The sequence below is a fragment of the Perna viridis genome, chromosome 9 (genome assembly GCF_037379345.1).
Source record: "Perna viridis isolate PV_CMFRI_1.1 ecotype Kerala chromosome 9, ASM3737934v1, whole genome shotgun sequence".
NCBI lineage: Eukaryota > Metazoa > Mollusca > Bivalvia > Mytilida > Mytilidae > Perna > Perna viridis.
The window spans coordinates 41,695,569-41,723,358 of NC_142453.1; the positions used below are offsets into that span (position 1 = coordinate 41,695,569).

Here is a 27,790-nt window from a genome sequence, read left to right on the forward strand (position 1 = left end):
GGGATGTCTCACTTAAAGTGAGGAAAAAAAGTGATGCACTTTCTTGCATCACAGTAATGTCTTTTAGAATTGTTAAACATTTCGCCAACACCCGATGTTTGTTTTTTAATTGTTGTTTTGTTGGTGTTGTTTTGTTGTTTTGTTTTATTTGTTTTTTTTCTATTTAAAAGTTGACACTCATTTATCTCTTTCAAATGACTCTACGAAGTAGAGAATCAATAATCTAATGACAAGGTTCCAGCTGGAATCAAAAGATTGTAATCCAGGGACAAAGAGCAGACATGGAAAATATAACACAAAAAAGAACATAAAGTAACTAAGTTAATACGTACAAAGCAGCAAAAGTAAATGAGCAACTCGAACTCCACTAAAAGCTGAGAGCATGGGCCAGGTGCACCGTTAAGGTTAGCGTCCTCTGCTTTTCTAGAAACATTCCCCGAACTGCTCATAAAAAGTCAAGTCCGGGGTAGACGAAAAAGGAAAGGAAAACTGTGATACGTTGAACAAATCAGTTTTCAGGTGCAGATGGATACACTATAACGGTCCACGAGTTCATGTTTACGACCATAAAACTTCTGTAGTGATGACTTCATTTTTGTAGCAACATAACCTTTTTCCAGAAGCCTAAAAAAGTCTACGTAGTTTAGGCAAACTCTGGCATAACGTATGAGTTAAGATATGAACACTCCATACGCAGGTGAGGAAGGGATGTTGCCACAGATGAAAGAAAAGTTGACAATTCTGAATGAAAAGTCATCATGTTTGTCGTAAAGTTTGATAGATTGTCATATAGGACTATGAAAGAAAAAAAAATGATCGTTGCTTAAAGGTGCATTATCAAATATTTTATTGCAGTGATGCTTGAGTTCAATATATATTCCTTGTTTTCAAGTGATCTGAATAAACAAAAACAAAACAATAATTTATCTATATCAATTCACGAAGAAGCACACTAATCTTTTTGTGTTTACTTAAATTCTTGTAATGATTAAATCGTTTTTGAATGGATTTTGTTTTTCGAAAGTTATTCCTACCTTTGTTTAGCCTTAATTTAATGTTTCTCGAGAAAAGTTCTCGTGTAAAACTATTTTCTTTAATCAAAATACACAGTTAATGAACCGGTGAATTATGTTTCAATGTTGTGAATTACGTTACACTGCAATATATACCAATGCTTAATTTGTATATCAAACATAGCAATATACTATTGTCATAACATCTTACAAATACATGTATTCTCCGTTTCTATACTAAATTAAACTGAAAATCAATAACATTTAAATAATTGCACTTAACAGAAATTAAGGACATTTACGACTAGAGGGAATGTTTACATCAGGAATTACTTTACAATTGTTCCCGCATCACAACTTCCCTTCTTAAGATGCCTGTATTATAGGCAATTTCACTGATAATGATTTATAGTTAATTTGTTCCGAGAACAGCATTTTTCGTTCGTTTAAAAGAAATTACCGTAACGTAATTCATGGACTTTACCAAGAATGTGAAAAAATATATAGTACCTGAAAAAGCTGTTTAAGAGTCATTTATGACTGACATTGGTATGTGTATAATTAAGAATATGGAAAGTTCCTTACCACCATTAACAGATGCAAGAGACACCGTAACGTAATTCACAATTAAATACATTTGAAAAAAGATAAATATCATGCATTTTTTTTCAATAAAAGCATTATCCTTTACGTGTAAATCACTCATTTTTATCTTGTTTATAATTTTATGGTATTTTTTCCTCACATGGACTTACCGTATGTGTCAATTACATTTGCTTTACTGCTTCAGGAAAATTGAAACGTAGTTATGTGTTTCATGGGGCATCCGTATTTTGTGTAAAAAAATTAAATCGTTTTCGATGTAAAAATAACTGTTAAAATTATATTTTCTAGTCATTTTTCTCCCTAGAAAACTTATTGGGCGTTCTTTATTTTATATTTTTCTCTGTAGTTTTTAGGGGAACCCTAATTTGTGACATAGGGTTTTTGTCGATTTAATCTTAGATATTTACCGTTTTTGTTTGGTGAACCGGATCAATGCCCTGTTAATTACGTTTTTACAATCTAGCAAAACCCTGATAATAATTTGTATCCCAAACTATATCAAGAAATAGCTTTATGTCTTTGAAAACAGCTTGTGACTACAAAATCGGCTTAGGCGCACTTTAACTGAATTTGAGCGATTGCTGCACGATTGAAATCATCACAACAGAAGTTTTTTTGTCATCATCATGAATTCGTGGATCGTTACATTTTGTCCATCTGCAACGTGAAAACAGGATTTGTTTAAAGTGTCATAGTTTTCCTTTTCTCTTTCGTCTACCCAAGACTTGACTTTTTATGAGCAACTCATCGAGTGTTTCTAGAAAAATAAAGGAAGCTTAGCCTACCGGCACACCTGCTCCATGCTTCCAGAGTCCGAGCTGCACATTTACTTTTGTTACTATGCATTTGTTATTTTAGTTATTTTATCTTTTTTGTTGTGTGTGTCCGTTATCCCTGCCTGGTCTTTGCCCCTGGACTACATAAAAGTTGGAAAGTTGACAATACGTAATGAAAAGTGATCGCGTTTGTCGTCTAGCTTGATCAATAACTTCCCTTTACCATCGATCTCTAAGTGTAGGTCAAGATATGAGGCTGACTTCTTAGTGGGGTTACTTTTGGGTTATATGCAATGTATCAAATCCCCGTAACTGTTGTTTAACGGTAATATGTCATCTATATTGCGGGAACTGAGATTAAAGGATCTACCTAAACGATGTTCCTTCTTTTGGATCAGTTCAGTTATAAAGTCATCCTCAGAAGAGTGAAGGAATAGGTCAGCAAGTAGAGAGCACAATTTGTTCCCATTGGAATGCCGACCGTTTGTTAAAAAAGGCGTCCACCACACTAGATAAATGTGATGTTGATAAAAGTTCTAGCATTTTGAAAACATCTTCATTGTTATATTTTGACGATAATTTGGAATTATTTTTACAAAGTATGATGAATTTCTACCAAGAACTATGGAAGTATCGCGTTAATACTACAGTCGATAAAGAAAATGTAATGTATTAATCTATAACCATCGTCTGCATATAACATATAAGAAAACATCACCTTTTCTTAATTATTTCTTCAATGGTGCCCAGAACAATGTATGACGATTTAAACCATCGTCTTTAATATTTTTTTCTAATGAGTTAGGCTTACTTTTAGTAATTGTATAGTTTTGAGTACTGTTTGTTTTGTTTTTTTGTTTTTTTGTTTTTTTTTTTATTTTTGAATGCCGATTCTCTAGGTACTTGATTTTAATATTGCCGGCGAGAGGTTAGTCTTTAAAATATCTCTTATACGATGTGCTTAATAGATATGTGTTTTGATTTTAAAAAATAGTATAAAGTCCATTGGGTATCTTTTTCAGGAATATTGAAGCAGAATGACCATATCCGCTTGTTTATTGCAGACTACGGAGCTTGTGATGGTGGCGACAGTCTAGAGTTATTCCAAAACATTATTGGTTAAATAATTTTATCATTTATTCGAATATCAATAGGCTTGAAATTCAATTTACATAGAAAAATCTAAAAACATCTTACCGTAACATTCAGAAATAGTTACCAAATCGATGGAAGATCACAAGATAAAATTAGCCAAACGTTTAGATGCGATGGAAGACGTCTTGTCAAAGAGGCTTCCAGAAAAAGGAAAGAGCAGTTGATGAAATAGAATCGGAAAATAAGACAACCACACACATCCAATCAGTAATTGGAGACTCTTCCCGCCAGTTAGAATTTTTTAAAACGCGTGGCTCACAAAACCAAATGTTCGTGTTCCTGTGCGAACTTTAACTTAATCTAACAAACCAAGATGCTCAGTTATCTAGTCACGTGAAGGAGTATGTTCAGTACTCGATGTCATAAAAGAAAACTCGATGGGTGAGATCAAAGTAATCTCCAACTTTTGTTCCATTAATTATCAGCAAGATAAATTAGTCGGCGCTCACAAAATGTCGTCTTTAAGGTCAAAGGTGGCGAAATAGTTTAAATTCTTGAAAAATATAAAGTAACCAATGATGGAACGATTTCTGGTATACTTCCTATAAATGGTGATCATTTGATTCCGTTTTTTTATAAACCCAAAGACATATGTTCAAGTATGATATAACGGCGACCGACTGGCGACATTTGACATTGTCGGTCGTCCATGCGGTATCACTTATGGTCAGATACGTAATGATATTATAGTTACTACACCGTGTAATGGTATATATCACGTGCAGAACTTCCGGGTATCAAAGTCCATCAGTGTAACCAGGGAGACGTTTGGTGTATGTTGGGTCAATGGTAAACTGTTTGTCGGTGGAGTGGATAAATATTACATTTTTGACGATACACTTTCATTAATAGACAGTAGAAACATCGAGGGTATACTAAAAAATTATTACATACATTACGTAGACAATGAAGTCTATATGACAGATTATGGTTCAGTTTACTGTTGTCGGCGGGGAGATCATTTTACTTTCAGTTCATTAGACCTTCATGGATCTGTCGGCATAACATCTGATCCTTCCGGCAACGTGTTTGTTGTCGGTAGAGGATCATACAACGTTCATAGACTGTCACAGGACGGGAAGAGTAGTGAAATCGTTCTGTCAGAAAAGGATAAAATCAGAGGCCCAATGGCTATGGTATTTAGTAAAGGTTACCAAAAGCCGTTTCTTTCAAATCAAGGAGGAAGAGAAATCTGGATCTACAATTACAATGTAGAATACTGAAAATTGACAACTATCAACCAAAAATAACATTAAACCATCTTTAATAGACTTATTCCATCACTTTATATCAACATCATTACAAAGTTTTACACGAAATTTTAAAGTTTTCTGCTTTGATAGATCGGTATGTCCGGTAAAATATTTAAGATGAAACTGGAGATAAACACTTTTATTTTAAGGGAACTGGAAAGATAAAAAGGCTCAATGTTCGAGATGGAAGTCATATAGTAACCTCATGTAATTTAATAACTGTAATATGCAGTCAAATTATTTATCGCATTTGTCTCAGAACATCAACAAAATGTACAGTAATTTAAGTATTACCGGGCGACCAACTCAGAAAATGCATAATGTTATATATTTTTTTACTGGTCTGGAAATGAAACATCCCTTGTATCGTTTCTTTTAATGTACAAATGTAACCAAAATTACATTATAATTTCTTTGATTTTCGAGACAAAAAAGATTTATCTCAAATACTACCCTCTTAAATATGTTTATTTCTTGCAAAACAAAAATTATTTCGGGTTCTATTTATATGTGAATGATTGTAATACAAGAAGTGGCATCTGTATTTCTCTGAGTAATTTATAATGACAAATATTCTGTTTTATAAAATAATGCAATCTGGGTGTCCCATGTCAAACATACAAACATTTATATGAATATGTTACCATACAGATAGTGATTAAACAGCACAGAAAGCACCTCAATCTGAGCCATATTTAACTTTGCCAACTAAAAACTTCAATAAAACTGTAAAAAACATCAACTAATGTATTATATTTTTTGTTAACTATGGCATAATATTGTTACATTTTTGTTTTATCAATTTAGTCTTCATTGTCAAAATATTTAAGTATAAAGTGTTATCGAGAAATACAGCCTATATGTGCTTAAGGATAGGCAGAAATGCGAGTCACTGTCTGATTTATTTTACAGGTATTTTATTAGGAAAACGCTAATATTGTTTACATCCTTCAATGAAAAAGGGGGTCTTTTAAAAAGTAATTCAAAGTGTCCTAATCATTACTGTACACATACTAGTTTTGTATAAGACAATTACATGTACATATTGTTAGCGGTCTTCTTTCGCTGTTTCTGAGATCAATCTGATTTCATGTTGTTTTAAATACAATACTGTTCCTCAAATTGCATGTAATTTTTTTCAACAAGAATTCATAACAGTTCAGTTTTCATGTTAGGAATCTAATAGTGGAAATAAAACTACCCCATAATGTCATGATCTTAAGTATCATTTATAAAATACAGAAGATATTGTCTTGTCACAATATTTGTCTCATTGAGTGAGTAAATGCAGTATGTCAGATTGAAAAGTAATCAGTATCATGTATTTTGTATTGAAACATATCAGACGTCTGTAACCTTCCAATTTTCGTAATTTTTAAATTTCAAGAATCAGTTTTCATATGGGAGAGTATTATTTGTCTTATGTAATAGAACAAGAATACAATGTAAATGTAGACATGATTTTAAAATAAACAGAAATTAATGATTACTGTTCTGTTTCTGAAATAAACATAATAACCAGGTAACTAAAATTTTTGTGGTAGTTTCGTTTTTGAGTGATTTCATCCTACTAACAGACTAATAAGAACTGAAGTTTTCATTTTCAAATCATATTGAAGCATCAAAACAAAAGGGCAATACAAAAATTTCAGTGCATGGCTAAAACATGAAAGAGGGGAAATCCAAACACACAAGGTCAACATCATAAGATACATGTACCATAAAAAGCTTGTCAATATAAAGAAAAAAAGACAACACAAAAAAACTAAACACTTTCAATAAAGAACACAAAAAAAGAAAATGGGAGATGTGAGTTCTAACTGAATATATCATACCTCATCAGTAACGAAAACTTAAGGTTGATAAATTTGTAATGACAACAATAAAATACATCATTCACACTTTATTTTATTATTGTATTACCTGTACATACATATAAATAAATCAACAATAGCCCAGTAGCTCATGGCTACTAGATTTTGAGCTGGGCTCCCAAACTTTTGGGTAAAATTTAGTTGAACATATAGAAAATATACAACAAAAATATGGTCTGGGCTACCAGCTTGTATTTCCTAATCTTTACCCCTGTGTACATATATTTAAATAAATGATATATTGTAACTTCATCTCATACAGAAAAAAAAACAGACTCTTCTGGGCTAAAAAACACAAAAACACAACTATCATGGTTTTATAGAGAATACACCCTGTAAGGAAATGCCCTCACATCTTTATTTATATTTTAACATAACCAACTATACAAACAAAACATTAATACAATTCAGTACCTATCCATCAGTCACAATTCAGTACCTACCCATCAGTCACAATTCAGTACCTATCCATCAGTCACAATTCTCCTATACCAAAGCTTCTTCAAGAGACTAACATAGTATAAACTTATTACTGATAAACTTAACCAACTTGAGCACATATCATACAACTGACCTCTTAAGTTATAACATGGTTCCAAGTTCTCTTACAATAATAAAATATGAAAGACCTATGACCTATACTCAGATTTCAAGTTTTCTTTATAATTACAAATGGTCATGTGACCTCTGACTTAAATTTAGGTTTCAAATCTTGTTCACCATGAGCAAAAGTACATGTGGCCCCAGTCCTAGGACATCCATCAGGGTGGTTGGTATAAAACCAACACGGCAGTGTTTTAAAGTACTGGCTCTTGTCTTTACGTGTCAGTTGTGACTTCTTACTGAATGGTTCATCTAAACTCAGGTCACGTAATTGTACCAGGCCACCAGATACTGCAATGATAAACATCAAGTAATGATTATTTTAATCCCATGATCATATGAAAGGTTTAGACTGCCATAATCTTGTTGAATATTATTTTATTTTTCAAAACCTTTTCAATTCAAAATTGATATTATAAGTTATCTACATTTTATATACCTGAAGTACGTTAGTAGATCCTGAGGTGAAGCCCAAGTTTATTGAAATAACGATGGAAATCAACAATGTTATTTTTGCCGGTCAACGTCTCAAAAGTCTTCAAGAAAGGTGGGAGCTTTCTGAGTATCGAAACGATTCTAATGAGTTAATTCTGTACATTTCACTGTCAGATTTTAGAGCTTCGAGATAGAAGTGGTTGATAACCTCACTTAATGTTTTGGAGCTAAAGTGTTCAAACTGTGAATCTTCATTTTTTAGACTAGATATTGTCGTAGCAACTTCGCTGCTCTTTTGTTTGTCCTTCCGGTGCTTGATGCAATGCTTTTGGCTCTTTTATCAAGGATTTCACTCGCTGTGTGTGAAGCAAATCGCTGATAACCTCACTTAATGTTTTGGAGCTAAAGTGTTCAAACTGTGAATCTTCATTTTTTAGACTAGATATTGTCGTAGCAACTTCGCTGCTCTTTTGTTTGTCCTTCCGGTGCTTGATGCAATGCTTTTGGCTCTTTTATCAAGGATTTCACTCGCTGTGTGTGAAGCAAATCGCTTCGCCATCTTGGATGCTGTCAGTAGTGCGTGTGACATTCCTGGGGAAATGTCTAGCAACCCCCGGGAATATGGCTTAGCAATGTCTGGGGATATGGGATTTTAAGCGACGTGTAGCTAACCAATTTAATTTCAGTACTGATACCTAGCCGGGGATAATAAATCTTGTTTTTACCATAAAATTTGTAATATGTGATACACCCCAAAAAAGGCTACATATTTTTATTTTTGTTATTATGTTGCCTTATAGGTATATATGATGGAATACATAATTATTCATTTATACCACATGTTGAAAATAAAAAGCCTTTAAGGAGGTAGACCTAAGGTGTGGCACATAACTCTTGAAATCAGTGTTATGTTTGTATCATATTCAATTTCTCCAAAGCCCATCAAGCTTTCATTTGAAACAGAATGAAGTCACTCCAAGTTATTTAGATGCTTAAATGAGATTGATGTAAAATGATGAATACAAATGTTCCAATGATTTCTATGAGTTGTGTCCCTTACCCTAGATCTACCTCCTTAAATCAAAACATATTAAGCCCAGCATTATATGACCCCAGCTAATCAATTTACTTCATTTAGGACAAGTGTGGACACAATATTAGTCTTTGACACACTTAAACATAGGGACTTACAGTTCATTATGGACATAACTGGTCTGGATACAATATTGCACAATATTTTAAAATTCAAATTAAGTAAAAAAGGTCTGCTTTCAGGGTGCTTATATGGATCACTTTGTACACCATTACCACAAAAACAAAAAGGTTGATTTTTGGGGTTTCACCTTTTCAGTACTTTATAACTCAAATTCTGAAAGAGATGTCTGAAATCTGATTGAATAACACAGGCAGAGATTTTCATAAGTAATCCAATTAAAGAAAATTTTAAAACTGAACCAAATATAATAAAGTTGTTTTCAGGGGTGTGGTCCCTTTGAAAACTGTAAGACCTGAAATCCGATTGAAAAATATAGGCAAGAATTTTCATAAGAAATCCAAAAAGTAAAAACAAAATTGAAATTGGACCAAAAATAAAAAAAGTAGATTTATTCAGGCAATGCCCAACTTTGTATCCCTTTTATTCCAAAACAGTTAAAGATAAGCTTACCCTGTAAAAACTTTTTAAACAGAATTTCAAAAGGAACAGATTGGTATCTAAATCATAAATATTGGTTAAACTTTTCCTATCAATTCTAATGATATAACACCCATTTTCCCCCTTTTAGCCTCTTATTTCCAAAAAGGGTGGGGAAAAAACCTCCAAAAACTATAGGGCTCTTTGTCATGTCCCTAGGAACAATGTGTTGAAATATAAAAAGTTAAGTTTTACTAAACTTAATGGATGCAACCGACAACGGCAACAACAATGACAGGAAAAAAAATATTTGAGGTTCAATAATAAAGTTGTGTCCCAGACATGAAATGTGCCATATATAGCAGGCCTATGTTGAAGAATGAATAGGGTAAGGGCTGGACACCAATCTGCACAAACAGAAAGAGTACACCCGAATGAACTTTGCATCATCTCTTAGTAATACACCCATTTGTCAAATATGGTATAAATAATAACAAGAGGCTCACAGGAGCCTGAATCGCCCACCTGGTTGAATTTTGACTCAAGAAGTCTTTTGGTAGGGCTTGTCATAAGGATCATTTAAAAAATTGAAAGTTCCTTTTAATCTATCACTGTTTTCAAGATGTTGACTGAAAACTGTTAAAAAGTAAGTCATTTTCCCCTATCAAGGGCAATAACTCTTACAAGGAGTCAGGTCTCACTAACAACTTCCATTTCAAATGGCCACCCCTCCACACCCACGTAGTACCAAAATCACACTGAACCTAGAAATATGCATTGTAAGTGCATTATTTACGTGTATTCTGATCAAAAGTAGTTAAAATAAAGCTGAGAATGTGTACTTTAAAATCATTTTTGTAATTTACTACAAAAGTGTATGAATATTGCTTACATGTGTGAGTAATTTGCCTCCATGCTGTCAGTCAGCAGAAAAGGTAAAAATTGTGGATATTCAGTATTTTTTATTCAAGTAAATTTTGTGAAGAATTTCTACTGTCATTGTACCATTAGAATAATGATTTTGAAAGCCTTCTTTTCCAAGCTTCGAAATGGTATGCAACATTGAAAATTACTTGTTTAACAGGTAAAGTAATAGTAACTTTAGAAGTGGTTAGTGAGATCTCATCTGACAAATTTTATCCCTGAAGACTTTTGTAGTCCTAATAATAAGGATCATTTCAGCTACTGAAAGACTTTGGCTAAACCTGTTTTGGGGATATATGCGAAAAACACCTGTCTGACCCCTACATTGTATGTTTTATTTTTAGTAATGGCTGCCATGATTTTTGATGGATCAAAAATCCCCACATCAGTTCTATGCAGGATACCCCAAGGAACATTCATACCAAGTTTGGTTCCAATTGATAAAATAATATTAGAGGAGAAGATTTTTGAAAGAAATAACATTAAAAATAGCAAAAAATGTTGAAAAAGGGCAATATCTCCAACACGACTCAACAGTTTAAAACCAAAATTTGACCATAGATAGATCTCATCATGCTGAACACTTTTACCCATGTCAGAATTTAGTTAAACCTAACAGTTTTGGAGATATGTGTGAAAAACTAATGTCTGATGCCTATGTTCTATTTTTAGTAACAGTGGCCATGTTTTCTGAAGAATCAAAAATTCCCACATCAGTTCTATACAGGATACCCCAAGGAATATTCATACCAAGTTTGGTTTCAATAGGTCAAGTAGTGTTAGAGGAGAAAATTTTTGAAAGAAATAACATTAAAAATAGCAAAAATTGTTGAAAAAGGTCAATAACTCCAAAAGGGCTAAATGGATTAAAACAAAAATTTGACCAGAGATAGATCTTATCATGCTGAACACATTTACCCATGTCAGAATTTAGTTAAACCTAACGATTTTGAGAAATATGTGAAAAACTACTGTCTGACCACTATGTTCTATTTTTAGTAACGGCAGCCATGCTTTTCGACGAATCAAAAATCCCCACACCAGTTCTATGCAGGATGCTCAAAGGAACATTTATGCCAAGTTTGGTTCTAATCAGTCAAATAGTTTCAGAGGAGAAGAGTTTTGTATAATTGTTAAAGACGACGATGACGGACGCCTAGTGATAGTAATAACTCATATGGCCCTTGGCCAGGTGAGCTAAAAATCCCAAAATTTTACTCAAGTTCAAAGATCAAGGTCATTTAAAGGTCATGAATGTACCCAACACATAGTGATCCACCCACACACTGAAAATGGAAAGCTTACAACAAAAGGCAAAAAGTTGTGTCCCAGGCAAGATTCCATTTTGAAAAACCTACAACTTTGATTTGAGGTCAAGGGTCAAGGTCATATAGAGATAGTGAATGTACATGACACATTGGTTCATGCTGATACATCCATGCCAAATATGGTATACCTACGTTAAAGAATATGTTATGGCCTGGTCACAAATTTACGGACAGACGGACTGACAGTAATTACCATGTACTCTGCTTAACACTACTTACAATCAGTACTGTAAGTAAAACTTACCATGAAAAATATTATTATGATTTTTCAGCAGAGTTTGGAGACCACCACATTCAGATTTTAATTGTTTCAATACTTCTTTATCAAACAATTTGACAACTTCTCCCAGCGGTAAGGAACCTAATAAAACAAATAAAATGTCAATGAACATAAAAAATTGGCTATTACATCTGGAGTACACTGACAGGAAGAATCATAATCGTAGTTAAACTTCTTGGCCTACTGATTGATTGAAACTAGTCACTAAGGCCACACCATATGTTTGATATGTTTTTTTCATTAAGGCAATACAATTCTTTTTCTTATAACAACTTGTTTAACAGAGACGGTTTTAATATTAGACACATTAAATTAAACCTTCTCACAATTGTTCAATGTCAATGTGTAAAAATTATCAAATTCGAAAGAGAAAAGCACGAACAATCATGGATGTCATGGTCCCACATGGTGACATATCTTCAAATACAATATAGTTATCGCCATTCTTATACAACTGAAGAATATATTAGGGAAAATTATTAGTCAAAATAAATAAAGTAAAGCCTGAACATGTGTAAAAAGTTCAGAATACCAATCTTGAAATATTCTCCCAACAATTTATGTTACTGCAGTGTATATGGTATTATCATGAAGTATTTGTCATGACAAGTAAAAGACACGTTGACAAGTCAGAATTTTAAAGGTGTATTAAGTTCGACTGTACATATTTTGGCTGCTGATAACTTTACAAACAAGAGGCTCCCATGATCCTGAATCGCTCACCTGGTTAAATTTTTGCCTTTCAAGGGCAATAACTCTAACAAGAAGTTGTCCGACAATTTTGACTCCATGAAGACTTTGGTAGGACTTATCATGAGGATCCTTTCATCAATCGAAAGTTTCATTCTATCTACATTGTATTATAGTTTTCAAGATATTGACTGAAAACTGCAAAAAACATAATTTTTTGCCTTTCAAGGGCAATAACCCTTACATGGAGTCGTCTGACAACTTTGATCCCTGAAGACTTTTGTAGGCCTTATAATGAGAATATTTCAGCAATTGAAAGATATTGGCCAAACCTAAAGGCTTTGGAGATATATGCAAAAAACTACTGTACGACCCCTATGTTCTATTTTTAGTATTTTTTTAGTAAAATATTTTTTAACCGATCAAAAATCCAGACAGTCATTATGTTAAGGATACCTAAAAAACAAAAAAAAACCAACTTTCATTGAATTCTGTATAGTAGTTTCTGAGAACAAGATTTTTGAATGTAATAACAGCAAAAACAGCAAAAATGCCAAAAAAGGCAAGAACTCCAACATGGGTCAACAGATTTTTACCAAAATTTGACCACAAATAGATCTCAGCATGCTGAATACTTTCACCTGTATCACAATTTGGCTTAATCTAACGGTTTTGGAGATATATGCAAAAATCTACTGTCTGACCCCTATGTTCTATTTTTAGTAATAGCAGCCATGTTTTTTTATCCATACGGTCATTTTGTGCAGGATACTATGAGGAACAGTCATTATAAGTTTCGTGTAAATCAATTCAGAAGTTTCAGAGGAGAAGATGTTTGAAGTAATTGTTAACGACCACAACAACGACAACGATGATGATGACCACAGACGCCAAGTGATGGCAATAGCTCACATGGCCTACGGCCAGGTGAGCTAAAAATGTGTCGAATGTCTATGTATTGAGACAATACTATAAAAATGAGTTACACTGCAAGTATAAATGTTTCTTCTAAAATGATGCAACATGCTTCTTTTTTTTAAATTACACTAATTTCAGCTAGTGAATGATGGATCAAAATTTTCAGTAAAGAACATCAGCATATTACCATTTTACATCCATGGTTGGATAACAAATGCTTTGTTCAAGAATCATATTGTTAATAATGTTTGTTCTGGATTCAATTTAAAAGTAGACATTGCCCCTACTGGTACTAATACCCCCACAGCCTGTTGAATCCTGTACATTTGTGGACCAATGTAGCCACACAATTCATATTGGACACAATTATTATGGCAAATAAACTAACCACTTTCGACACACAATTTTGCTGCCATTTCAAAAACACCCAACTTCAAACTGCAACAGTACTTTTTTTGACAACATAATGACAGAATATGACTGCAAATTTACTTTAAACATAAATTCCTGATTATATGCAAGTCCCAATATGGTAAATTAACACCCCATAAAGTTTCACAACTATCCTGTGAGTTGTTAAGGAGTTGAGGACAACAAATGAGGCCAAGTCCAACAGCTGTCATTTCTAAAAGTTTTGCCCAAACATAAATTCCAGAAAATATGAACATATCACAATATGGTAATCTAATATTCCATTAAGTTTCATAACAATCCAATAAGTTGTTGAGAAGGAGTCTCGTAGTTGAGGACAAAGCATGAGACCAAGTTTTGCTGAAAAAGGCCCAAGTTCAAACAGCTGACATTTCTTCAATCTTGGTCAAAACGAATTACTGACAGTATGCACATCTCCATGTGGTTATATTACATCTGACAAAGTTTCATAATGCTGCAAGCTGCTAATAAAGTAGTTCCAAAAGACAGACGGACAGACAGGCTTCGTTTGCAGGGTGTTTCAACACGATATTATCAAGAATCTACATTACCTCCTTTTCTCCAACATCTGCCATCAGATAAATTTCTTATCGTCTCTACATCACTCTCCAGAACTTTCTTAAAAACAGTATTTATAATCAGCTCCTTAATCTCTTTATCTACATGCTGACAATTCCGTGATTTCTCTTTATTCTGTTCTCTTGGTTCAAAATCTGTGGACCATTTCTGTCCACTGTCAAGTTTTTGGTATTTAGCACTTCCAGGGTCTGATTCTCCGGTTGAGTTGTCATGGCTCTTTGTCTTTGATTTTGACCTTGACTGAATATAAACAGTTCTTCTACTGTCCACTTCTGCCTCCTCTGATTCAGGATATGTTCTGTCTTGTCCAATAAAACACACCTATTAATATAGGTCAAACATATATCTTGAATTCTAATATGATGTTCCACAATTGTCAAATGATATACTTGTATTACCGAATATATCTACTCCTGGGAGATTCAGATGCAGAAATAGCTTTTTTGTCACATTAGAATAGAAATAATTCATGTTAGGTATTGAGTTGTACTCGTTTACACATGGGCTGGGTCATTATATTTATTATTAGTGAGGTATAAAATATCAATATAAAGGCCCCATTAATATAAAAACTCAGTCCATGTGTAAATGAGTACAACACCATACCCGTATGAACTATTTCTTTCAAATGCATACATTTACATGCTGGATATATCCCCACTCCTACAGGTAACTAATATCACATAACAACAAAAACTTCATGCTACATGTATATAAACCATGTATCATATTTTAAATCAATTACTCCAATGGCAGCCATACTGTAAACATATTCATTTTGGCCGCTTCTGTCAAGTGAACATATTCATGGGTATCAATTATTTCTCCATCCAAAACTGGTCTTTGATAGCATTTTTTTTTATACTTGTTTATAGAAAATATGTGTATAAAACTTGCAGTAAAGGACATCCATGAACTAAAAGAAATGCAGGTTTGGTTGTAGCAGAACAAATTTAAAAGCGTCCATGACAGACATATACACAAGGGAATATAAATTAAAAAAAAAAGAAAGAACATCAAAACTAAGAGATATATGTAGATACTTATTACTTACTCTTTTTGTGGAGGGTATTCTCAATGTATCCTCCTGAACATTGAACCCACAGACCTTTCCAACTTCCTTCACAAAGTTGAGGTACGTCCTGTAGTTACTTAGACCAGGCTGTTTACTGCCAAACTTACAATCAAAATCATAGTGGCAACATGGGAGAACAAAGTACTGACAAGTGTAACTGGATCTGGAATAAAAAAAAATGTCATGGTGTTTAATAAAATGATTCATGGTGTGTAGCTTGGTACAACCACTCAGGACAAACTCTTGATAGTTGGGCAAGTATTGACATACCAATCAATCATAATAGAGCCTTGGATTTTCATTTGCTGAAAGATAAGAATTTCACCAAAAGTGAAGTGGCTCATTTTTTTATTTTTAATTCATAAATGGTACGTGTCAAAATTTCCGAAATCAATCCCAATCTTCTTGGCAATTGTGGTACAATTTCAAAGAAATCCATTCACTTTCATTCAAGTTAGCATGTAGACATTGAGATAATGCTTGTTCCTGAATGGTTCCTGAAGTTACAACCCCCACAAATTAATCTCGGCCTTTCCTTGGTGGTATGACACCTTGTGTTGTGCTGTAATTTTAAAGAGCTCCATTAGTCCTGACTTCAGGAAAATACTTGTTTCTAAACCTTGTTTTTAATTTTGATATAGATCAACTATTAAGATATCACATGAAAACCAAGTCTCTACCAGCAATGATGTGGACAACAGTGCCATACAATGTTACAACTGCATTTTTTTTTAAGTTGAATAAAAGATGAAGACAAAGAAGACAGGAACAACATGAAGTTAGGTATATTTGCATATGCCTTTACTCTGTTACTGATATGGAGGATAACGGAAAAAGACGAATTTTGCCAAACATTTCATCCAAATATTACTACATGGAATATGCCAAGATTATTTCTGCATTATTTGTTATCCTGATTTAGCTAGATTCATCTCAGTTAATATCATTGGAAAAACATATAACTACCTAGAGTTATCCCTCTTTGTATTCAGATATAAATTTGCATTCCCCTCCATCTATTCCAATGTTCAAAGGGGTATAACTCCAACAAAGTCAGTAGATCACGAATTCCTTGATTGAATATACAAAATTGTATATCATATCTTATCTACCCTCAACTTTTCAAGAAATTTGGTGAAGTAGTTTCCTAAAATTGATGGACATACAAACCCAAAAGAAATGCTTGCATTCGGCACTTTTCTGTCCTCAATTCTTCATAGTTAAGGTCATAACCGAAAAAAAAAATCAATCACAGTATGATCTTTGTGGTATGAAACCTTGTGGTACCATTGCACAAAAATCTTAACACTTATGAAATTATGTAGTCAAATTGAATGAAATACAGTCCTTTGACCATCATTCCTAAACAATGTGGGTCATAACTCCTCTAAGCTATTGTCTACAAAACAGGAAAATGCTTGTGTTCCCTTCACTTTATATACTGAAGCTAATTTCATATTTTATTAATGCTTGTTTATATGACCACCATTTTTTTATGTTTTTTTTTTTAATTTAAAAATCTATATAAAGAATTAGCAACATACCTTGCTGCTATAAGAGGGATCCAGGGGGTTAACTCATCACTGTGGTTACCAATTAGCCAATCATATTCAGGAAATGTATTCTCTGCTGATGGTGTGACTGTTACTTCCTTAAAGCATTATGAACAATATATGCTATAATGTGGAACAGCAAATCACCTACATAATGTTGTTTCATCACCAGAATAATAAGTTGTGAATGCAAAAAGTGTAAAGTTTACAAATGCACCCAACCCCACTTAATTAAAATATGTCAATTTTATAAGATTTCAAAATGGACTGCAGAAGTGATACATGTACCTAACGTCTATTACATGAAGTAAGTGATGGATATTGCATTTCAAAAGACCTTAAGTTTTAGAAATTTAAACTTTTATAAACAGAAAATGTAGAGCAAAATTTTGAGGTTTTGGCTCTGAGTTGTCATTAGTAATGTTTTTGTTTTATTTATCATTTAGATGACACAGAAATAAAATCAACAATCTACATGTAGTTTTTATGTAAACTACATAAAATTTGAAACTGAAAAAATAACAGATACCAACCATATTGATACACATGTACATGGAACAACAAAACTCCCACAAATTTCAGTGGTAAAAATTATGATACTATGCACAACTACATATCTACACAGTTTCATGAAATTACCAAGGACTTGAGCTTATGAAAGTGTGACAGTTGTACAAGGCAGAAACAATGTCTCCCCACCACATAATTACAATTAAATGGCCCTAATATGGCAACATTTCAATAACAATTCAAATTAACAAAAATCATTATAATGAACATCAATGCATTAATTTGAAGTAATATTTTTACAATATACAAAACAATTACTTAGTAATAATTTAAATAATCTATAATATCATTCCTAGTATCATGAACAAGAACATTATATTTTCTAGTCTTAAAACAATCAAAAATATATTGCAAAAATAATATTATTCATGATAGTAAAACTTTTAATATTTTTCTGAGATTATATTACAGTAAAGTGTCTTCAAATTACTGTACACAGAACATTCTAAAAGAAAATTTATTTTGCCTTCTATGTAGTTTTATTTACATTCTGTTTATATATACCTTAAGAACTGTACTGTCTCCATACATATCCCAAATCTTCCTCTTCCGAATATCAAGACCAACACCAGGGTGCTGTAAGGTATATAATAGAAACAATTTGGACAGTTGAATAATAGAGAGCAGCTTTTGTTAAAAGTACAACTATGAAGGATCCCACAATATTTGATAATTTAAGTATTGGAATAGCTTCTGTGCCAGTGAATTGGCTAGATACTGAAAAGTTGAAAAAATAAGTTGTCCTGAAGACATAAAAGCATAATCTGGAAATTCCTGAAACACTGTATGTAGCAACTTATTTATTTTTAAAGTCAGAATAAAAAAGGATCTTACAATCCTGTCAGTTAAATAATGAAATCTCTCAATAAAGTTTTACTGTCTTGATTGTAGAAATGTGGTAACCACCTACTGATTAAGATTCTATACATAGAACATATTTCAACTTTACTAAGTAAGACCTACATAATTCAAAGCATATTTCTATCAAAATAATCCAACATCCCACTCCATTTCCAAACCTTACCCCTTAACACAATATGTATATGTTCTATTACCAGTAGACCATTTCCACATTCCAGATCTTCCCCTTTAGAAGACAATATGTGTACCAGCAGACCGACCAACCCCTTCAGAAGAAAGTCTGAGTACCAGTAGACCATTCCAACATCCCAGACCTACCCCCTCAGAAGACAGTATGTGTACCAGTAGACCATTCCCCCATCCAAGACCTACCCCTTCAGAAGACAGTATGTGAACCAGCAGAGGATTCACATATCCTAGACCTACCCCTCCAGATGACAGTATGTGTACCAGTAGACCATTCCCCCATCCAAGACCTACCCCTCCAGAAGACAGTATGTGTACCAGTAGACCATTCCCCCATCCAAGACCTACCCCTTCAGAAGACAGTATGTGTACCAGTAGACCATTCCCATGTCCCAGACCTACCCCTTCAGAAGACGGTATGTGTACCAGTAGACCATTCCCCCATCCAAGACCTACCCCTCCAGAAGACAGTATGTGTACCAGTAGACCATTCCCCCATCCAAGACCTACCCCTTCAGAAGACAGTATGTGTACCAGTAGACCATTCCCATGTCCCAGACCTACCCCTTTAGAAGACAGTATGTGTACCAGTAGACCATTCCCATGTCCCAGACCTACCCCTTCAGAAGACAGTATGTGTACCAGTAGACCATTCCCATGTCCCAGACCTATCCCTTCAGAAGACAGTATGTGTACCAGTAGACCATTCCCCCATCCAAGACCTATCCCTCTAGAAGACAGTATGTGTACCAGTAGACCATTCCCATGTCCCAGACCTACCCCTTCAGAAGACAGTATGTGTACCAGTAGACCATTCCCATGTCCCAGACCTATCCCTTCAGAAGACAGTATGTGTACCAGTAGACCATTCCCCCATCCAAGACCTATCCCTCTAGAAGACAGTATGTGTACCAGTAGACCATTCCCACATCCAAATCCTACCCCTTCAGAAGACAGTATGTGTACCAACAGACCATTCCCACATCCCAGACCTACCCCTTCAGAAGACAGTATGTGTACCAGGAGACCATTCCCACATCCAAGATCTACAAAGGATTGTTTCTTCTCTAACTTCTTTTTCTCTCTTTCCATCTTCCATAATACCTACAAAAAGAGATAAATGAAAAACCATTAGTTCCTTCTGTAAGTTCATACTCAATCACAGCTTAAAACATCAGTGACATATAAACAATTTTTAGTTTGCAACTGTCTTTTTCTCCCGGGAAACATAACATTAAAAAATTAAAAAATCTATGGATCTTCTCTTTGGCGTAGTTGTCCATCGATCACTTCACAAAATGTTTTTATATCCAAAGAGTACAGTAACATTGTAGTAAAAGTTTAAAGGAGCAATCAAGGGAACCAATATTTTAGTGGAAAACAAAAGAATGTAATCCAGAGACAAAGATCACACATGGAAAACAGATACACACAAAAAAGAACATTATTTTAAGTTCGGTGATTTAAGGTGAGTTAGTCAACAGCATGGGAAACAATTAAATTTCTTAAATTATGGCTCATCATGAACACTGCATACAGGAAAGGCATATAACTACTTTACCAGCAAGTAAGAAGCTATGGCTACATCTTCATAAACAAACTTTTGTGGATCTGTACTTTCAGGCCAGTTCTAAAATAAAAAGAATAGTGATTAAAGGTTTTATTATCAACTGGAAACCACAAAGTTTATTCTTTAACAATCACCTTTAATTCATGCTGATTATTTCATAGTCTTCTTCTCTTATAATTCTTAAATCTATTTAAAAAAAAACATCAACAATTCTTCCAAAAGCTCAGCCAAGCATCAAGTATTTTGACCTATTTGTACACTTTCATCATCTTCATACCCCAACAAAAAATACATTTACTTTAGTATCAGCATTGACAAAGGTGGAAATAACTTGAATTAAACAGTGAGTACTCTTTTGAGGAAGGTACAGTTTGTTGTCTTTTGTTCTATTTGTTAAGGTGTTCTGTATCCATCTCAAGAGTGAAATCTAACACTGACAGATTGTTTTATTGATGTATTTTCCCACCCCTGTCCCTGGTTAGGGGAAGGGTTGAATGCTCACAAACATGTTTAAACCCAGCCAGATACTTTATGTGCCTGTCCAGAGCCAAGAACCAGTAGTTCAGTGGTTGTTGGTTTTTTTATGTTCATTGCTATTCCTTTTATGTTTTTTCTTTAGTTTAGGTCAATTTCATCTTTTATGGATAGTTTCATATAATCTATTTTGGGGTCTTTAACAGGTCACTTTAAGATATGGGTTTTACCATCATTGAAGATGCAGGGACGGATCCAGGGGGGCCCTGTCCCCTCTTAGAATTGCAATTTTTAAAAATTGTTGAAATATTGTTCAAGATACCCCCAGAATGCAGGATTTAAGGTTTGATATTTCAAAATTTTATTGAAATTTTATCCAAAGCCCCTAACAAATTCAGATCACTTCGTGACCTGTGATCCTGTCAAGAAATTTTTATGAGGCCCCCCATTACCTAAAACTCTGGATCCACCATTGAGATGTATGGTGACCTGTAGAAGTTATTTGCCATTTGGTGGATGACTAGCAATCATACCACATTTCCTATTTTCACATCCTTACAACAGTAATCACAAACAATTGTAAACATAAAATAAAGTAATTCATGATTTACTACAACTAATCCAATAAAACATTAAAAACTTTTTGTGAATATAGCAACTGGAAACTAAAAAAAATTTCTAAAAATTCTAATTTGTTGCGACATCACATCATTATATTTATCTTTTTTATTTCATCAACTATTAATAGTTGATACTATAAATGCGATTCATTTTTACAGCCAGAATCTAACTAGAAAAACTCAGACCAAATCTCACTAAAGGATACTCCCCCTCATCAGTAACTATATGGTTAAATTAATAAAGAAAGATGTTGAATATGAAGTAGGTGTTGCTTCAATCTGAAATCATTCTCACAGTAAAGCTTCCATCACAGTATTAGGTTGCCATGGTAAGTAGTTGCAGAGAAAACTAAGAAAAAATTGTGAACAGATGAACAGATGTACTAACAGACAGACTGAAAACACAACTAATGATCAAATTACCACCCACAAAGCAGAGGATATTATAATTGGAACTTTAATCTAGCATCCCTTACCTGAACAAAATATCTTCCATACTTTTCCTTTAATGTGTTGTAAACCTGGCTATACTCCTCAATGGGAAGTTGTCTAAGGGAAGTAACTGTTGTTTTTAGTTTGGACTCAGCACTCCAGGAACATAGCTTTGGTAATAAAACAGTGGACATCCAATCAAGAACACTTGATTCATCACATGACTCTGTAATATTTATCTTCTTCAGCTGAATTCTAAAATATACCTTATTGATATAGAATCATTTTGTTCATGGATGGTAACACTGCTAGTTACTGTTTTTTTTTGCCAAGTATGCAGTGAGTAGGAGACAGAGTGACAATTGAATGGTTCTGAGTTCAAATAATGCTTTGGGGTGAGATGACATATGCCTAACTACAGGCCAAGATTCTGTGAGCTAGCACAATAAAAATCCAGCTCAGCTTGTCATAGTATTAACAAAATTATGTGTTAATTTTGTCAAAAATTTTACCCTCACAAATTGTATCCCTAGGAATTACCAGATCAAATCAAGCACTTTCAAGTAACAACTTTTTGTGATAAAAGATTGTTAAAGAAGACTTATATTGATTATGTATGTACCTGTTGTTGGATTGCTCTGGACCAGTAACAAACACTAACTGGTAGGATGATACATCTGGAAACTTTTCCTCATTATATACATAAAATGATGCTACTACACTCCTCTCTTTGTCTAAAATACAGTATCATAAATGTTCTGGGTTTCATATGATGTAAAATGTATCAAGTGTGAAATGATTACTAGATGTTCACTTTATACATGTATATAACTTGGTCCTATTGTCTACTTCTCAGATGAGTAGATAATTGTGATTATATATCACAACAATGTGATACCATCAAGCACATTCTTTTCTTTTTTTTGGTTGCAATTGGTTATTGTGTGATTGTTTCATGTTGACAATGAAATCTGATTGGTTAAAAGAATCATACTGACAGTTCTTGCACTGTTCTCATAGACAGAAAATCCTTTAAATTTCATGCCAAATATCAAGCACTGAAATATTCCAAATGATATCTCATTAAACCCAGGCAAACTACAAAGTTATTCAATTTCAAAATCATAACAATGTGGGTAAGGCAATATACCCAGTAATTAAATCATCAATGCTTACAACACTGTACTAAACATGACCTGTGACATTGTCAAAACTGATTTGTGACATTGTTGCCTGATCTGTGAGATTGCTATCATACATGTGACATTGTTATCTGATCTCTGACATTGTTATCTGTTCTGTGATATTGCTATCATATACATGACATTGTTATCTGATCTCTGACATTGTTATCTGTTCTGTGATATTGCTATCATATACGTGACATTGTTAACTGATCTGTGACATTGCTATCATACATTTGACAATGTTATCTGATCTGTGACATTTCTATCATACATGTGACAATTTTATCTGATCTGTGACATTGTTATCATACATGTGACATTGTTATCTGTGTGACTTTGCCCATGTATGATCATTGAAGACAATGGTTGTATTGATGAACAATTTATAGAGAGCTACGATGATCAGACGTATTACAGTCCTGATCTTCATCAATATATGAAAATGAGAGAGTGACATCACTTTAATTTTGGTGTTGTCAGAGGGTAAAATGACCAACACCAGGACAACTACTTTGCCCAATCGCCAGTAGCATGAACTATGATCAACAGTCTGTTGACAGGCAGCTCAGTACTGACATGTAGTCATAAGTTGGTGTTACCTTTAGTTTTTCATTCACTGTTGATGTGGCAAACATGAAAGATTTCTTTTATTCTTATTTGAATCAAAGAAATTTTTCCTTGAATTGAACTGGTTTATGTTTTATATAGTTCTATTCCAGACAATTATTTAAAAGGATTTTAAAAGTCATGACTTAAAGTACTGAAAGAGTAATCAAGGGAACCAAGGTTGTAGTGGTAATCAAAAGAATATAATCCATGGACAAAGACCAGACATGGAAAACAGATATACACAATAAAGAACATACAGTAACTAAAATAATACATACAAAGTAACAAAAGTAAATGAGCAACTTGGACTCCACTAAAAACTCGGAGCATGGACCAGATGTACCAGTAGGGTAAGCATGCTCAGCTTTTCTAGAAACACCCGCCAAGTTGCACATAAAAAGTCAAGTCCAGGGTAGACGAAAGAGGAAAGGAAAACTATGACACGATGAACAAATCAGTTTTCGTGGCACAGATGGATACACCATAATAATCCACAAGTTCATGATGATGACCATAAAACTTCTGTAGTGATGACTTCAATCTTGTAGCAACACAACCCTTAGTCAAAATTTCCTCTGTCCCTGCAACCCTCCTCTTTGTTATTTGGATATTGATATGTTGGGTTGGGGTCAGAACGATGTGCCATACAAAAAGTTGGAGATTTAGCGGTACCGCAGAGTATCGCCCTTCAACCGCTTGCAACGACTTTCAAGTTGAAATTGTGCATGTCACACCTACCTAGTTCGATTCCGGAATCATTTTCCTGTATGCTGATACCAAATTTGCTACAAAAATTACATTTATCATTGAAGTTTCGATAATTTTTTACGAGAGACCCTGTTTTGTTGACATTTTGAACCGTAATAGAGAGTAGGCGGAGCTTGTTACCTTTGGAACGGAACGGAGCAGAAACGATTTTTTAAACAGGAATCCAACAGAATATTTCAAAATTCCGCTGAAAAATTACGTGTCCATTACCTTTCCGTTCCAAAAGTAACAAGCTCCCCCTACTCTCTATTACTTTTGGAACGGAAAGGTAATGGACACGTAATTTTTCAGCGGAATTTTGAAATATTCTGTTGGATTCCTGTTTAAAAAATCGTTTCTGCTCCGTTCCGTTCCAAAGGTAACAAGCTCCGCCTACTCTCTATTACAGTTCAAAATGTCAACAAAACAGGGTCTCTCGTAAAAAATTATCGAAACTTCAATGATAAATGTAATTTTTGTAGCAAATTTGGTATCAGCATACAGGAAAATGATTCCGGAATCGAACTAGGTAGGTGTGACATGCACAATTTCAACTTGAAAGTCGTTGCAAGCGGTTGAAGGGCGATACTCTGCGGTACCGCTAAATCTCCAACTTTTTGTATGGCACATCGTTCTGACCCCAACCCAACATATCAATATCCAAATAACAAAGAAGAGGGTCAGAGGAAATTCGGACTACACAACCCTGTTCCAGAGCCTACTTGTTAGAATTGTAGCGCGATACAAAAAGTTTGCTTAGTTTCGGCAAGCTCTGGCATAGCACATGAGTTGTGATATGAACACTTCATACACAGGTAATGAAGTACTGAGAGGTTTGAAAAAAAATATATGTCTTTGAACATGAAAATTTTACTTTCAAATGCTTCCTGTTTCCATATAAATGTATCATTCTAATTTGTTTATGAAATTATCAATTCAATGAGAATCTCTCCAATATTATCCCAGTTATAATCTCAAATAAAATAGATCTTTTCTATAATGGAAGCAAATGCGTTTATAAGTCATCTAAGGGACTGTGATGTTTAGTGAAAGTTACTTCTTTCAGTATAATTTTGATTGAAAAAAAATCACTAGATTACGTGTACATGTAAGTCAATTCAAAACAAATATCCTTACATGTAGCTTTCTGAAACTTCAACCATTGAAATCTTTAAAGTACCTTCAATAAGAATTAATTCATTTGTATTGTTCCTCACATCTTTACTATTCTTGTAAATCAATTTTCTTTCAATGACAGCTGTTTCATTTTTTGGAATGTCCTGTAGATTTTCTATTTCAAGAAAAGTAGTCTCTTGGTGAATTTCGTTGTGACCTATCGAATTTCTTGATTTTTTCAAGTAATCGTTTATCTTTACACTATCGCCGTCCACAAAACAGAAATTCAATATACAGGTACCACAGAGTCGCCTGTTCACGACATGTGGTTTGTTTATCCAGACTGTGATGGCATCAATAAAACCAGACTTATTACCGTTCGTGGTTTTTTCGGCTATAATATGGTCAAAATTAAATGGGTCACACATATCGGAAATCTTTTCAGTAGTCATGAAAACATCTTTCAAGGTTATTGTCCGTCATCTAAGAGGTTAAAATGACGATACTGTAAAAGGACGGCACTGGTATTTGATGTTTGTCTTCTCATAATTTCAACATGAAAAAGGGGGCTGACATCTTGGAAAACATAATACCCTAACTCATTGACGGACAATTCCGGATATTTCACATTCACGTATTAGGATGAACAGTGGTAGAAATATATTTTATACACTGACCCAATCATCTGTGCCATGGGAAAAATTAAAATTTCAATTAAAAAGCATTATGTGCACAAAATACTTGACAACTTGTATGCTGGGCTGGATTATGAGATGTTTAAAAAAAAATGATAGTTGAGGGGAAGCATGGACTCGTTAATAGTTAGGTAATTATTACCCCCCCCCCGTCTTTTGCATAAAAAATGAACGATATCCTGGATCAGCCCCAGTAGTCTTATATACAGCTACATACACTGCTAAGTAAACAGATCTTTGGTTTGGTTTACATAATTTGATTGAAAGACAAGTTTCTTCATTTGAATTTATTGAAAGACAAAGAGTAATTAAGACAATCGTAAAATACACCCCATTATACTAACATTCACCAAAAGATTTTTTAACTAAAACAAGACTAAAAAACCTTCTACGTGACCATAAAAATGAGATGATATTTTTTTTATTCATATGTAAAATTAATTTGAAAAATGTAATCTTTAACAGTTCTTCTTTCATTGCGAACGCATATCTCAGGTGAAATATTAGTGCCCTAAATCTGATAAAAAGTGTACTTCATAAAACAAAGGCACGGATGGTTCCTTTTTTCTCAATTTAAGAGGCATTCGTGAATTTAATTTACTTAATTAAAGGTGCTGATCCACAGGTGGGTGTGATTATATTGATCATAAACATTTTGTATCTGGTCTGGAAAATTGGCTTCTTTATGAATTTAAGAGTTTTCTTCTTGCCAGTAAGTTACTGATTTAAACTGAACACCAACATGACTTAGGACGTCAATTTGTATCAAGAATTTAAGAATTTAAATTACTTTTCAACATTTCCAGGGACACGGACGTTTACATATGTCCCTGCCATTTCTGATGATTTCATATCACAAGATGGTTGACAACACAAGGGCAATAGAAAATACCATGTAGTAGTGCATTGAAGATTAAATGAGTACCAGGAGCTTGTTCGTGGTTACATACCTGTGGGGCTGCATATTTGATCGTGGGAGCAAGCCCTTGTGATGAATGCACTCTTTTGAGAATTGAGGTTGCTCTTCACAGACAAAACATGTAACAGTCATTCCTTGATTATACAGAAAAAAAATCATTTTATCTGTTGTTTCTAGCAGGGAGCATATATTGAAAGTCCCTGTTTCTAGTGGTCATCATGGGTCAAGCATGCATTAAAATGCCAAATGTTCATCTATCTTTCGAATTAAAAAATATAAATAAAACATAAGTATTACGATATCAAATTTAAGGTATTATATATTTCAAGGTTTAAATCACCAGAAGATGATATTACATTATGGCATAATTTAATGGATGGGTGTTTCAAAAAACGTCATTGAAAATTTGTATTTGGGAATGAGCAGAAATCCACGCGAAGTATTACTTCAACAAAGGATGATTATATTCGGATGAAAAATAAATATTAAAAGCAATTTTACTGAATACACAAAATCGTTTTACTTTTGAAGAAATGCCAATATAAGAGACATACAATCTGTAAGGAAAGGGCTCTTCATTTCTGAGTGGGGATCATTTTTCATGTAAAAAATAAAAGAAGCTATAGGGAATCTTTTTTATGAAGACAATTACAGAATGGGACACTTTTTTGTGTGTA

At 33.8% G+C, this 27,790-nt stretch overlaps 2 protein-coding genes across 2 annotated transcripts; one reads left to right on the plus strand and one right to left on the minus strand.

The window, feature by feature from the left end:
- The first annotated feature begins 3,658 nt into the window (after window positions 1-3,658).
- On the plus strand, window positions 3,659-6,283 carry LOC148608576 (uncharacterized). Its single transcript, XM_088543601.1, has 2 exons — window positions 3,659-3,757; window positions 4,276-6,283. Exons 1-2 carry the CDS (start codon window positions 3,659-3,661, stop codon window positions 4,771-4,773), a joined length of 597 nt encoding a protein of 198 aa, XP_088399727.1. The 3' UTR covers window positions 4,774-6,283.
- A 408-nt stretch (window positions 6,284-6,691) lies between these two features.
- LOC148608577 (putative tRNA (uracil-O(2)-)-methyltransferase) lies at window positions 6,692-26,095 on the minus strand. The gene is made up of 11 exons (XM_088543892.1): window positions 25,564-26,095; window positions 22,463-22,574; window positions 21,885-22,095; window positions 20,306-20,374; window positions 19,741-19,848; window positions 18,202-18,273; window positions 17,119-17,225; window positions 15,554-15,737; window positions 14,472-14,820; window positions 11,845-11,961; window positions 6,692-7,571 (listed from the first exon to the last, which is right to left on the minus strand). The coding sequence occupies exons 1-11, from the start codon at window positions 25,949-25,951 to the stop codon at window positions 7,354-7,356; spliced, it is 1,935 nt and encodes a 644-aa protein (XP_088400018.1). The 5' UTR covers window positions 25,952-26,095; the 3' UTR covers window positions 6,692-7,353.
- Between the last annotated feature and the right edge of the window lie 1,695 nt (window positions 26,096-27,790).